General features: G+C 42.7%; 1 protein-coding gene across 2 annotated transcripts in view; it reads right to left on the bottom strand.

The window, feature by feature from the left end:
- The window catches only part of LOC135521209 (egl nine homolog 1-like), a 46,441-nt gene that overhangs the window by 27,442 nt on the left and 4,420 nt on the right, over window positions 1-14,579 (bottom strand). For both annotated transcript variants that reach the window (XM_064947140.1, XM_064947146.1), the window contains exon 2: window positions 1,345-1,464. In XM_064947140.1, coding sequence (XP_064803212.1) covers window positions 1,345-1,464 — 120 coding nt within the window. The remainder of the gene's footprint in view (window positions 1-1,344; window positions 1,465-14,579) is intronic.

The raw sequence follows: 14,579 nt of genomic DNA, 5'->3' as shown, positions 1-14,579 counted from the left end.
GACCCCACTAGCGGATTCCAAACTGATAACTCCCTATCTCCTTATTCACGTTGATTCTTTCAGATCTGAGAGGAGGGTCAGCAAAGGCAAAGATCAGGGGAAAAGAGAAGGGAGTGTGAGAGGAGCTGCCTCCCTGTCATCCCCATTCCAGCATAGTTTCCACCTGCAATCACAATGTTCTAGTGGTAGCCCTGGGGTTGGTTCTAGCAGTTACTGCCACTCCCTTTGGTGCATGAATGCCTGTGTGTGCGCGTGGGATTGTGAGCATTATTTGTGCAATTACATGAAAATGTAATAGCAGTGAGTGCCCACATTAGCTGTAAATTATGCAGACTGTGTCCATTACATGTTTTCCGTCCCAACAGGACTCCATAGTCAGCCGTCACACTGTAGCATGTATGGCTGCCATATTAGAACAGATTCACAAGGTGTTGGTGTCCATCAGAGGCTGTCCTTATATGGACACCATACATATGGTATGGAGTCAGTTACCTGACGACGCAAACTGAGTTCTTCCGCTGCTCTATCATTTGCTACACACTTCAGTCAGACTGCCATTGTTAAAGTCGTCTGTGGTGACGTCAAAATGAGGGGTGCTTTCCAAAACAAAGTCATCAGTGATTGGATCATCTCTAACCAATCAGAGTATCAAAGCCAATGATACATTTTCAAAATGACTTCTGCCTCTGGCCCAACCCACTGGTTTCTGGAACAAGGAGTTTCAGAAGCCAGGCAATGGAGTCATTGTATAGTATGTGTGGGATTCATCCATAGCGTGTCAGTACCTGCTTAGACACCCCCCTTTCCCCTCACTTTATCGATCAACACTTCTCCCCTCTGCATAAACTCATTTAGTGGGCTGGTTGGTGAACTTTGGAAGTACATCCAGAAACTGACCTCTAAAGGGTGACTGAACTGTGACTGGCATGGAATTTATTTAACTAGGCAGGTCAGTTAAGAACAAATTCTTATTTACAATGACGGCATGGAATTAACAGAGTCAATATACAAAGTTGTTCCCAGCAGAGAAAACTGGTTGCAACGACGTCATTATGGCATCTTTGATGAATAGGCCTTGTATAGGTCTACTGTTTTTTTTAAGGAACCAGAAAAATAAGGAATATGTTTTTTTTTACTGGTTAGAATTTGACCAAAATATGTAGTCTTTCCCATGCCATCTTCATCTTGTAATGAAAAATACTTCTTTACCTGGTGAAGTCTCCACAAACTGAGAATCAGTTTACAACCAGAAAAGGCAAATTTGGGGTTAGTAGCAGAAAACATTTAAAAAATAAACTAAATATTGGACATAAAGTTTGCTTTCAGTTCATTGTATTGACATACCTTAGCCTCCCAGTCTTTATTGAGATAGTAAATACACGTTACACATCTCCCATCGCCGTTAGGGTTATCCACATGACGTACATACCCAGTCCCGTTGCCTGGGTAACAGGCCACCATGGCCTGAAAAAGAACATGAGAAGGACATGTTAGGAGGAAATATTTTGGGCAGCCATTTTGACAGTGTTGTAAAAGTTGTCACAAGATAAAAATGCTTCCCAACAGTAGACATACTTTCAACACCTATTTCTGAGCTGTCCATGCAAGTCAGCAATAAATGACACCGGTTGAGGATATCATTGCAGATGCAATTCAGTTGCTTGGCTGTTGCTTCCAAATTCATTTTTAAATACATTTTGTGACAATCATTACAATGCGTTTCACAACAAATGATTAACGCATAGCCAATTGTTTAAAGTGACCCCTTTTAACAGGCTATTCTATGTCACTTCAGAATACTTGCCTCCACGATTAGGCTACACTCTGGTAAAGCATATAACAGAACAGCATATTTCCTATTATGAAATTGTCATGTCATTTCAGAAGTCTCGTTGATTCATAATTGATAATACTGCTGTTGAAATTCATATGTGTATAAAAAGTATATACAAAATTATTCCCGTTCAATGCATGCTAACAAAAAAGAGAATCACAAACAAAAAGGGGAGCTTGTTATTCATAATTGCTGATATGTGAAAGACGAGGCAGAGAGGAGATTGACACGCTTGCTGGGCTGATATGAAAGAAAAGAGGCTAATTGGAGTAGCCAAGTTGTTTTTGCTGTGTCATCGGTCTGGCCTTTACTTCAAGTGTTAGAAAACAATTATTTATTATGTCGGTCTCTGGGTCACACGGCACAAGTTGTTACGTAATAAACCGTGGGTGGGAAGAAAAAAAAAGCCAGCTGGATTATTTTTATACACAGATACATCCTCTTTATTTTATTTTTGTATAAATGGATACATCCTTTTGGTTCTCGGGTATTGCCACGGGACCAGGCCAAAGTGGAGGGACAAACACACACACACACACGTCTTTTGCTCAGTCATTGGAGATGTATAGTACTTCCAAGGACATAGACTACAATTGAGTAGTCGCAAAGTAGTATATTTTGTCAGACTTTATTTGGATAGTCCCATATAGATGATCTACATATCAAAAGAGACGGCACTGTGCTCTGATATTGATTCATTCATTGTTAGGAAAGAGCTTGCAAAAAAATCATTTCACTGTACTTGTGCATGTGACAATAAAACTTGAAACTTGAAAGTACAGATGGTCAAACAAGGCGACAGTAAACATGTCGTCCCCCATGAATGATGCCGCACCCCCCTTGGTTCAATTAGTGTAATTTTATAAATGACAGATCTCTGTTGCAAGATGCATCATTCACCCAAATTTAATCAAAATTGGGCCAGTGGTGTCTGAGATATCGCATGGGTTAGCTAGACTCATATCCCTGAGCATGTGTGCCAAATTTCATGTTGTTTTAGGTACTAGTCTGGAAAATATTGTGTTGAGAGACTTTTGTCCATAGATGCCACATTTTTTGTCTGAGTTGCATTTTAAGTGTTTTTCACAAAATTCTAAAGGGTGGAAAATCCCTGGGTTCCTGAGGCAAATTTTAACTAGCTTGTTAATGCGCCACCATCTGGACAATCAGTGTAATTTTGTAAATGCCAGATCTCTGTGGCAAGACACATCATTCACGCAAATGTTTATCAAAATCAGTCCAGTGGTGCCTGAGAAATCATGTGTGGCGAACAAACATACTGACGGAAGGGGACTCATTTAGTCATGGGGGACAACTATCTGTTGATAAGCAATTGCTTGCTAAGGTTAAGATTAGGGCTAAGGTTAGTGGATAGTTAGTTGAAATGTTGTTGACAGTTATTGAACTGTCAACTACTGAACATCTACAAATCATATACAAACCACTTATTTTGGACTATCCAAATAAAGTGTTACCGTATATATTTCATATCTAATCACAGAAACAGAAGACATTGATGCTACAAATCTGTTACCATTCAATTCCAAAGTATGCAAACTGACAACACTCTGAATTCGACCTGCTTTCCAAACAATATTCCTGTCAAGTTCCTATAGCAAGTCCTCTTCAATTATGTTCTACAATAATCATAACTATGCTAAACTAATAACAGAATTCCGATAGGTCCTTAGACTGTCAACGAGGGCCAGAGTGTAATCCACCACCCCACAGGACTGTATGATACTATGACATGAGACTGCTTACACTGCCGTTTTCCCCAGATCGCTGGGCTCTCTCTGTATGTGTTTATTTGTGACCTGGAAGGCCTTCTGATCTCTTTTCCATCTGTGGAGGAGGGATGAGGACGGAGGGGTGAGATGAGATGAGGGGAAAGGGGGACGGGAGGCTGTTAACCACCAGGATGTTCTGCACGTCTCACGTTCACGCCGCTCTGCCAGGGTCATTTCCAGATGGTGGAAACCCCCTCGTCTTTTTATTTAAGAGAGGCCTGCACGCAAAAGAAAGGAAATCAAAGGGAGGAAAGGGGGTCGGAGGTCACGAAATCGGTCACCGGCGCTCTGGGTCAGACCTTGAGTCTAACTGGTATAGGCAGTGGTGACCATAGGTGTGTGTGTGTGTGTGTGTGTGTGTGTGTGTGTGCGTGTGCGTGTGCGTGTGTGTGTGTGTGTGTGGAAACCATGCCGTGAAGTGAAGGCCAGAGTTGGTGATAACCAAGGTCTTTTTTTTTTTTTTGCACAACAGAACAATCCATCCTAGAAAGTTTTGGAATGTTGAGGTCGGAACATTGGGAACAAGGGCACGCAAAGATTTGAGGGAAAAAAAATCTGCTTAGCTCATCAGGATAGGGCGGCAGGTAGCCTAGCGGTTAAGAGCATTGGGCCAGTAACTGAAAAGTCGCTGGTTCCAATCCTGAGCCGATTAGGTGAAAAATCTGTTGATGTGCCCTTGAGCAAGGCACTTAACCCTAAATACTCCTGTAAGTCACTGGATAAGAGCTTCGGCTAAATGACGTTACATTTTTGGGGGATAAATTCTTAGATCTCGCTGCGCTCGCCCTCGGATTCCGTAGAGTGATCTCCACGCTGCAGCCGGCAGTCAGTGACAGGCTACGCATGACAGATGACAGCCCCCACAATCCATTATTCCAACCATTAGTGCTGTGCAAGAGCGATTTCCATCGAGAGAGGGCATGTGAATGGAGAGAAGGGTGGGTGAGGGGGTTGGCAGCCATACCGCCTTCATACAGACAGTGCCCATATTAAACCTGGGGTTGCAAAATTCCGGAAACTTTCAACAACTTCCCTGGTTTTCTAGAAATCCTGTTTGGAGGATTACGGAATTTCTGCTTATTCGCTCCTGAATCTGGGAATCCTCCAACTGAGATTTTGGGAAAACCAGAGAATTGATTCAAAGTTCCAAGAATGTTGCAACCCTACACATACCTTATTATGACACAACAGCAGTCTACAAAATACAAGAAACATCTTATACTGTAAGCACTTAATATGCATAACAAGACTGTTATGGGGGTTGAGAGTCATTTGGTAACTATGACCTGACATTTCTGCTCGTTACTTTATTTTCCAGATGCTTAATGAACGCTTTATGTTAACAAAGTTGGTGATCAGTTACATTGTCTTCCGCACTGCTGCAAGCAGATATGACAAAGCCAATGTATGCGTTATGGAATAAAAATGTATTGGAGCGAGGTACTCGCTTACTGTAGGCACAATGCATGAATGGGTCACAGCTCTGAACTGTATAAGGCCACATAAATGGAATAGGCTATATTGCACTTGTAGGCATTGCGCACAATACACTTCAACACTCCACTCTTGCACACTTGGAGTGAGTGTGTCTGTATCTGAGTGAGTGTATCTGTATCTGAGTGTAAATGTCTGAGTATTCCTGTGTTTGTGTGTCTGAAGGTGAGGGTGTCCGTGCATATTTCAGTCTTTCTGTGTAATTGCATGGTTTGAAAATGAGTGTGTGTCTGTGTGAATGCACCTCAGTGAGTGTGTCAGTGTGTGCGTGAGAATGGTCTGCTGCTCTCTCATCCTGCTCGATCTCTCACACGCGCCACCTCCAGAGTAGGGTTGGGTAGTATCCACATTTTCATATCGTGATACCATCCTTCTCTCATTCCGGGATATTACCGGCATAGCACACAAGCGGGAGCTAAAAACGCAAGAAAAGCTAATTGGCCTTCTATTACCGGAATGCTAACAACATTAGCACAAAAACAAAAATCAAAGACACTGCTAACTGCTAATGAGTGAAAAACAAACAAACTAATTGCAAAGGGAAATCGAGCTCATAAAGTTACCGAAAGTCAAGAGAAATTGAGAAATTGTGTAATAAGAGAAATAAGAGAAATTGTGCAAATGAACAAAGTTGTGATGCATGCTTTTCTGAAGGAAGAGCAGCATGTGAACACTGAGCAGATGGGAGAAAAACGGAGGAGGGAAAAAAATGCTAATAGTAAGCACAGAGGAAGAAATGTAGCTGTGCAAATAACTCATCCAGAGTTTGACTTCCGGCAGAAAGGCATTATAAGATATCTGGTGAATTACATACAAGCGTAAATTCATCACCTCATGTGCGCCGCACAACTGAGACTTGCCGATATGCATAGAACGCTATGGACTCACCGGCTCCTGCTGTGCTATTTAAAAATAAACACACGACGAGCTCATCTGTTCTGGGGAAATATGGTAAGCTTCATAATGGAACAGGTAAAATGAAGAACTCAATCTGCTTTATCTCCTAACGTAAAACACAAGTTGACTGCAGGGAGGTACAAATATTCACATTTATTGAAAACTTAATATAAATTGTTGACAGTATTGAAAAACCATCCTGTGGCTTTGTCCAATACCCCGGGTATACCACAGGAGGTTGGTGGCACATTAATTGGGGAGGACTGGCTTGTGTTAATGGCTGGAGCGGAATTAGTGGAATTATAGCTGTTCTGTGATGACAGACGTGTGACGTGATGCAAGTACAGGGTGTGGATTTAATAATACATTTACATGAAACAAAACAAGAACAGCATCTGGACAGGAGAAACATTAACATCAATGCTGACTTGGAAATGAAACTGAGGAAGTGACAAATATAGGGGAGGTAAATGACGTGATGGAGTCCAGGTGAGTCCCATAATTAAGCGCCGAAGAGCGTAACGATTGTGGCAAGTGTGCGTAATGAGTGAACTGGTGACCTCGAGCACTGGAGAGGGGTAGCTGGAGCAGACGTGGCAGTACCCAGTCCTCTAGGGGTGACACCTGGCGTCCAACCTGAGCGAGCCTGGCGGGCCCGGTCGAGGTGTGGGAGCCGGACGAATTGAAAGTACAGGGTGTGGATTGAATAATAAATGGACATGAAACAAAACAAGACCAGCGTCTGGACAGGAGAAACATAACATCAATGCTGACTTGGTAAATGAGTTGATAGAGTCCAGGTGAGTCCCATAATTAAGAGCAGGTGCGCGTAATGATGGTGGCAGGTGTACGTAATGATGAGTGAACTGGTGACCTCGAGCACCGGAGAGGGGGAGCGGGAGCAGACGTGACAGGAACGGTATCAAATACATCAAACACATTCTTTCCATGTGTTTGATGCCATTCCATTTGTTGCGTTCCAGCCATTATTATGAGCCGTCCTCCCTTCAGCAGCCTCCACTGCAGTATATGGTATAAACGGTATACTGCCCAAGTTACTCCAGGGTGACGAGTGGCTGAACTGATCTAAACTCAGCGGTGGCTGTGTCGGCAGCTGGAGCCCATCCAGACAGGATTTATTTTAATGATCGCGCTACGTGCAGTGCGTGAGGCTGCCTGTCTGTCTTCTAGCTGGCTGCTGTTCCTCTAGCGGGGAGTGGGGACCTGCCCTGGCACTAGAAGAGCATCCAGGCCAGGCTCAACCAGTGTTGGAGTAAACACATATGTTATGGTCAAAGGGAGGGAGGTTAGCGAGCCAATTGAGGATTGAGACGGGTCATGCACAACCCCCGCAGTGTGCAGTTTACGTTTAATGAGTTACTGTATGACACAGACACTTAGTGTTGTTTGAGATGGAGTACCTGAACTGCCTTCAAAGTGACCTTTTAATGTGAGACTGACTTTCACGTCGGTTGTGCACCGTTTTATGCCTTAAGCTAGATTTACTTAAAGCAGCTGTTTTAAAAAGCAACTGTTTTCACTCTTTCAATGCAACTTCACTTATAACAGGAAGCAACTCATCCATGTTTGAAATTGCATGCAATATCCAATTAAATCATAGTCAATAAATATGCTCTTCTTTACGGCAGTGTTCAACAATTTAGGTCCTGGGGATCACCAAGGGTGTGGACATTTAAGTTCTATCCCAGAGCTAAACACACCACATTAGAACTTATCAGGGGCGTGAATGTGCAAAAGCTGTGGGTCCCCTAAGATCACGACAGAAGAGCATTGCACTACTGTAAGAATTTGCTACAACAAGTCGTGCCATCATATCAAAGCTTTCTGTGCAGCTGGAGACGAAAGTCGGTAGCCCCACTCAAACCATTGGTAAAGCAACATTATTTCAGAAGCACATGAGAACCCATTTGGACCAGGATTCATTTGGTTTTCACATATGAGCTGCAGCACAGAAAAGGAGTTAAAGCACTCAAGGATCCAAAAAAAAGGACGTTGCTATGATATGAACATTTCTTAAATAACCTCTCAAACAGAGCAACATAAAACTCTTATTTCCTGTCAGTTTCAGACTGTACTGAGGGGGACTTTCCACAGGGAATCTACAGAGCCACTGTGAGTTCTGGGCGACTGGAGCAGCCTTGGTCTTCTGAATTAAAACAACGGGGCAAAACCGTCTCTCCTTAGTCTGTGCATCTGCACCTTAGAATGTAAAGAGAGGCATTGGGCATTTCCTAGAGCTCCAGCACCGACCCACCAACAGGGAGGAAGTATAGGCGGACAGACCCAGAGACACCAGGGTCGTACTCATTAGGGCACGCAACGGAAAACAATTTTTGCCACGAAAAATGAAAATGTGTGTTTCTTATTGGACACTGACCCTGTTCTCAGCCTGTTCTCAGCCTGTTTTGTTTACATTCCCTAAATTGCTGTTTTAGCACCCATTAGCCTTTATCTCCTTAGCCTGTGAGGGTCAACCCGTTGCATCGCTGCCTGTCCAAACAAGCCCCTAAATTAATCAATAGCGCTTCCTAGACAGGAGAAAAATGGCGAGAAAACTGCCAGGACTGGTTCAAACAACCCTAACGCAGCCTATAACTCACCAAAGGCGTTTGGAATTTTATATGAGGCCTGAGTTAACCAGTATAGACAACCAGGAGGAATTATGCCATAAGTTTCCAATTACCACGTGTGGACCACTGCATTTTGTAGGTCCCCATAAGTAAGATTCTTTAGGAAGCACAGGTGGATCCAAAATTTAGACAATGGGCCATGGGGATAGTGTACAATTATTTGCCTAGTAACTTGAACATTTTCTCATTGTCTAGTAGGTGCTAACATGCTATTGTGCTAATGGTCAGAGAAACCAGCATGGCCCTGCTGCCTGTATCAGTGTCTGCAGGAAGTACTGCTTCGGCGCTTCTGGAAACATCCTGTTGTAGTGCACGGCCACAGATGACACAGGGACCAGCTGCATTGAACTGTTGCCAATTTCCTTGAATGTGTACAAAAGTGTATCTGGTGTTGTGCTTTTTCCAAATATCGCCTAGTATCTTCCATTTGTTCCCAATGGAATAAGTCTATCAATTGCAGTTGACATGTCCTTTGAACTGTCAAACAAAAAAGTACACAGGAAAATCTTCTAAGCAATTTTAACACCCACAGTGTTCAAATAAACACTTTCAACATGTACATATAATTATCCGGAAAAGCGTTAAATTAAAACTTTGAACACATTTTAAAAGTCACAGTCCATCAATCAAGAACTTTAGCGTGTTAGGCTCCAAACACTTTGGGTGATCATGTATATTTCAAAATAGTGACAAGAGACAACACATAGATGTGCAATATTTGGGGGAAAATTAGTCAAAGCCTTGCAATCACAGAAAGGGGACATTTTCTTATCCTTTAAGACCTTGACAGAGTGCATTTGTGCAAAGTCCCAGGACCTCTGGAAAACAATCAATAAGGAAACAATAATGTAGTTTCTGTTTTTTGTTAGCTGATACAGCAGGTCCCAGGACCGCTGGAAAACAATCAATAAGGAAACAATAATGTTTTTGTTTTTTTAAATGTTAGCTGATACGGCAGGTCCCAGGACCTCTGGAAAACAATCAATAAGGAAACAATAATGTTTTTGTTTTTGTTTTTTAGCTGATACGGCAGGGGAGTCTGAATACTCGCCGCACAATATCATGGTCAGTCTGTTTATTTTCCTACTGTTTAGGCCTAACACCCGGAAAATGTTCAAATGAAACCTTCAGGCCTGGACACCACTCTGCTTCTCACAAACTAATGACTGAGGCAAACGTCCAATTATTATAGAAAATAAACATGCTTGCAGGGCGGATTACTTCCTATCAAATTTCTCTTGAAAGCCCTATCTGTACTCTAGGTAGAGGATTGTTTTCCTTTAAGATCATACCATAGTGTTATTTCCAGTGTAGTATTGCTGTAATTTCATATTACTTTGAGATCTTGACACCAGATACCAATTCTTGTAACCACAAAAGCCAGGCTTTGCTTGTAGTGAAATGTTGTGTTTGCATTCCCCACGTCAACAACAGAACCAATCATTATAGATAGAAGATACATCACATCAAGACACAGAGCATGTTAGGGTTCCAAAAGCAACATTCTCAGAGTAGTTTAGATGTTTCTGGTTTGGTTAGACACTCGGATATAAAGGTCACAGACCTTGAATCTGGGGCTTGCGTGACAAGCAAGCAGAGCTGCACTGTTTTCCACAAAGTTGAGCTTCATGCGTGCGTCTGTCTGTGTGTAGGGCCTGATAAGGGAAGCCCTCCAATCTACAGTCCAAACAGTCACGGATCTATCAGGGGTCGTCCTTCTTCACAGCTGTGACAAAACAAGTCACCTTGCTAGCCAACAGTGTGGAGAGAACTACAGCAGCTCGAAGGGTTCAGAGACACACACCCAAACAAAACCCATCAGTAACTGACACATCAGTGTATTTTTTTCTCTATTGGTCAAACAACTTAAAGAGGCTATATGTAGCATCTGCCCAGAGGTGCTCTTGAGCCAAAGGAAGTACCCTAAATGGACAGAAATAACCCATTGTCCAGAAATGACCTCATTGGACAGAGTGGCACATCACAACCATGAGAAAAAGCATACATTGTTTCCCTAATACTATTAAATGGATGTGTGATTTCATAAAACAGGAAATGAATGTATTAACGTATAATATGCAGACAACATTGAAGCAAAAATTTGACTTAAACAATAACAAAACTAAACTTCCGTAGTGTATCTTTAAGGCAATTGTCCTCTAAAACAAAACACAACCTTTTTGAGGCATGGGCGCAAAGCTGACGGTTAAGGGGCGTTCCTCGCATGCAGGAAATGTGAAGGTCGTCCTGGCGATGGATGACTCAAATACAGCCTATCAGTAGCATTGGGTGCAGCCTGCCAGGAAGTCCCTGTTTAAAGAAATGGACTCTAGTTTTTATATCAGAGAGTTCAGAACAATAGAGAGAGAAGATACACAGCAGTTTGGCTGTGGGCCTGGGGACTGCAATGAACCCCTGGCGAGAACCTATAAGGGCCACAGCAGATGCATACCTTAGTGAATTAGTCCTCCCGAGGGGGACAGATTGTGGAATGAAGTAGAGTTTGGCAGTAGAGTACCATTAACAGCTGGTGAGAGAGGCACAAGGGGCAGCAATGCAACTCAATCGAAGGTATTCGAAATGCTATGCATTTAATTATTTTCCATTGTTTTGTAAAAACTGCATCACTTGTCAACCGGTTAACAGTACACACCAACTCTGTATATAGAATGGTTAAGACTTCAGAGTTTGCCAAGAGATTAGACTTAATGAGTGCATACGAGCAGCGTGGCTCAACTGGTGTGTGTGGAGATACTGGAGGAATAACACAGTACTGTATTATAACCCTAGAACAGTTCTGTCTCGTGTAGGGGTGAAGACTGATCTCACACACAAGTATAGGTTGCGTTCCTGCCCGACTAGATGTGTACCAATGGTTGTGTGCCACATCATTAACTGTGCAGTCGGGCATCAGATGGCTATATCATATGATGTGGTTAGCGTATATGTTAAATACATATCCAAGTGTGGTAAGGTCTGGCATGTAATGAAGCAATAAAGTCAGGCAGGAACTCAATCATAAAGTAGGGGACGCAACGGAACCAACGATCAGTCCAACACCGTCAGTGGTCGACCATTGCTCACAGGTGTGTGCCGCACCCTCGCCGTTAGTTGGACGTGAGCGATTGGCCGTCATTCCCAAATTCATGTATAATCTTGTTCAGGGCGGACAAAGGGTAAAGAATGGCCAGCCAATGTGGCCAGCCAATGCTAAATCCTTTCTGTTTTAGGCTTAACACTTTTGACTGCCCCCTACGTTCTTGACTTTTCCTAAATAAGTGTTAGAATGGTTATCCCCCGTTGCCCCTGCTTCTCCGAACAGTTGAAAGGGGGGGGGGGGATACCTAGTCAGTTGTACAACTGAATGCCTTCAACTGAAATGTGTCTTCCGCATTTAACCCAACTCCTCTGAATCAAGTGGTGCAGCGGATTACCTTAATCAACATCCACATCTTTGGCGCCCGGGGAACAGCTTTGCTCAGGGGCAGAACGACAGATGTTTACCTTGTCACACCTTTCGGTTACTGGCACAACGCTCTAACCACTAGGCTACCTGCCATGCCCATCACCCCAATAATTGACTCGAAACTAAACCTGAACTATACCGAAACTGATTTCACACATGTAACAACAGATTAAATAAATGAAGTAAAGTATAATGGGGGAAAAGGGGGTAAATAAGGGGGTAAATGGGTTGATGAGCGAGGGAAAGCGAACAATGTATAATTATGTAATCACCAACTGTGAATAAAGAACAGGACGGGCCATTCTATTGTATTGATTTGTTCTAATTATAATCTACAAAATGGTATGTACCCTATATCAGGGTTGGCAAGGGGAGAAATGGAAAATTTCTTTACTCCACTGTCAATGGCAGTGTTTTTATACACTTTTGCAAATGTAAAAAATAAAAAACCTGAAATATCACATTTACATAAGTATTCAGACCCTTTACTCAGTACTTAGTTGAAGCACCTTTGGCAGTGATTACAGCCTCAAGTCTTCTTGGGTATGACGCTACAAGCTTGGCACACCTGTATTTGGGGAGTTTCTCACATTCTTCTCTGCAGCTCTGTCAGGTTGGATGGGGAGCGTCGCTGCACAGCTATTTTTAGGTTCTGGCTGGGGCACTCAAGGACATTCAGAAACTTGTACTGAAGCCACTCGTGCATTGTCTCGTGCATTGTCTTGGCGGTCAATGTCCTGTTGGAAGTTGATCCTTCGCCTCAGTCTGAGGTTCTGAGCGCTCTGGAGCAGGTTTGCATCAAGGATCTCTCTGTACTTTGCTCCGTTCATCTTTCCCTCTATCCTGACTAGCCTCCCAGTCCCTGCCGCTGAAAAACATACCCACAGCATGATGTTGTCACCACCATGCTTCACCGTAGAAATGGTGCCAGTTTTCTTCCAGACGTGACGCTTGGCATTCAGGTCAAAGAGCTCAATCTTGGTTTCATCTGACCATAAAATCTTGTTTCTCATAATCTGAGAGTCCTTTAGGTGCCTTTTGGCAAATTCCTTTTACTGAGAAGTGGCTTCCGTCTAGCCACTCTGCCACAAAGGCCTGATTGGTGGAGTGCTGCAGAGATGGTTGTCCTTCTGGAAGGTTCATCTCCACAGAGGAACTCTGAGCTATGTCAGAGTGAACATCGGGTTCTTGGCCACCTCCCTAACCAAGGACTTTCTCCTCCGATTGCTCAGTTTGGCTGGGCGGCCAGCTCTAGGAAGAATCTTGGTGGATTCAAAACTTCTTCCATTTAAGAATGATGGAGGTCACTGTGTTCTTGGGGACCTTTAATGATGCAGACATGTTTTGGTACCTTTCCCCAGATCTGCGCCTTGACACAATGCTGTCTCGGAGCTCACAGCAAAGGGTCTGAATACTTACGTAAATAAGGTATCTGTTTTTTTTATTTTTAATACATTTGCAAACATTTCTAAAAACCTGTTTTTGCTTTTCATTATGGGGTAATTTTTTTTTACTAGGCAAGTCAGTTAAGAACAATTTCTTATTTTCAATGACGGCCTAGGAACAGTGGGTTAACTGCCTGCTCAGGGGCAGAACGACAGATTTGTACCTTGCAGCTCGGGGATTTGAACTTGCAACCTTTCGGTTACTAGTCCAACGATCTAACCACTAAGCTACCCTAGTGTGTAGACTTGTAAAAAAAATATATGTACAGTGCCTTGCGAAAGTATTCGGCCCCCTTGATTATGTTAGATGTTAGAATGGCCAAGTCAAAGTCCAGACCTGAATCCAATCGAGAATCTGTGGAAAGAACTGAAAACTGCTGTTCACAAATGCTCTCCATCCAACCTCACTGAGCTCGAGCTGTTTTGCAAGGAGGAATGGGAAAAAATTTCAGTCTCTCGATGTGCAAAACTGATAGAGACATACCTCAAGCGACTTACAGCTGTAATCGCAGCAAAAGGTGGCGCTACAAAGTATTAACTTAAGGGGGCTGAATAATTTTGCACGCCCAATTTTTCAGTTTTTGATTTGTTAAAAAAGTTTGAAATATCCAATAAATGTCGTTCCACTTCATGATTGTGTCCCACTTGTTGTTGATTCTTCACAAAAAAATACAGTTTTATATCTTTATGTTTGAAGCCTGAAATGTGGCAAAAGGTCGCAAAGTTCAAGGGGGCCGAATACTTTCGCAAGGCACTGTAATACATTTTACAATAAAGCTATAACGTAACAAATGTGGAAAAAGTCAAGGGGTCTGAATACTTTTCGATTGCACTGTGTGTCAAGCAAGTGAAAAGTATGAAGATTTTTGTCAACTGTTGGACAACCGATAACAGCTAAATAAAATCCAAATTATGCAATTGCGTGACGACGCACACAATGTGAGCATGAGCTGACAATAATTAACTATTTTTGACTGCTGTCATAGACACTTATTTTCATTA

Source organism: Oncorhynchus masou, chromosome 4, assembly GCF_036934945.1.
Source record: "Oncorhynchus masou masou isolate Uvic2021 chromosome 4, UVic_Omas_1.1, whole genome shotgun sequence".
In the NCBI taxonomy this organism is placed as follows: Eukaryota; Metazoa; Chordata; class Actinopteri; order Salmoniformes; family Salmonidae; genus Oncorhynchus; species Oncorhynchus masou.
The sequence above is the reverse complement of the archived record's forward strand: the minus strand, read 5'-3'. Positions and strand labels throughout refer to the sequence as shown.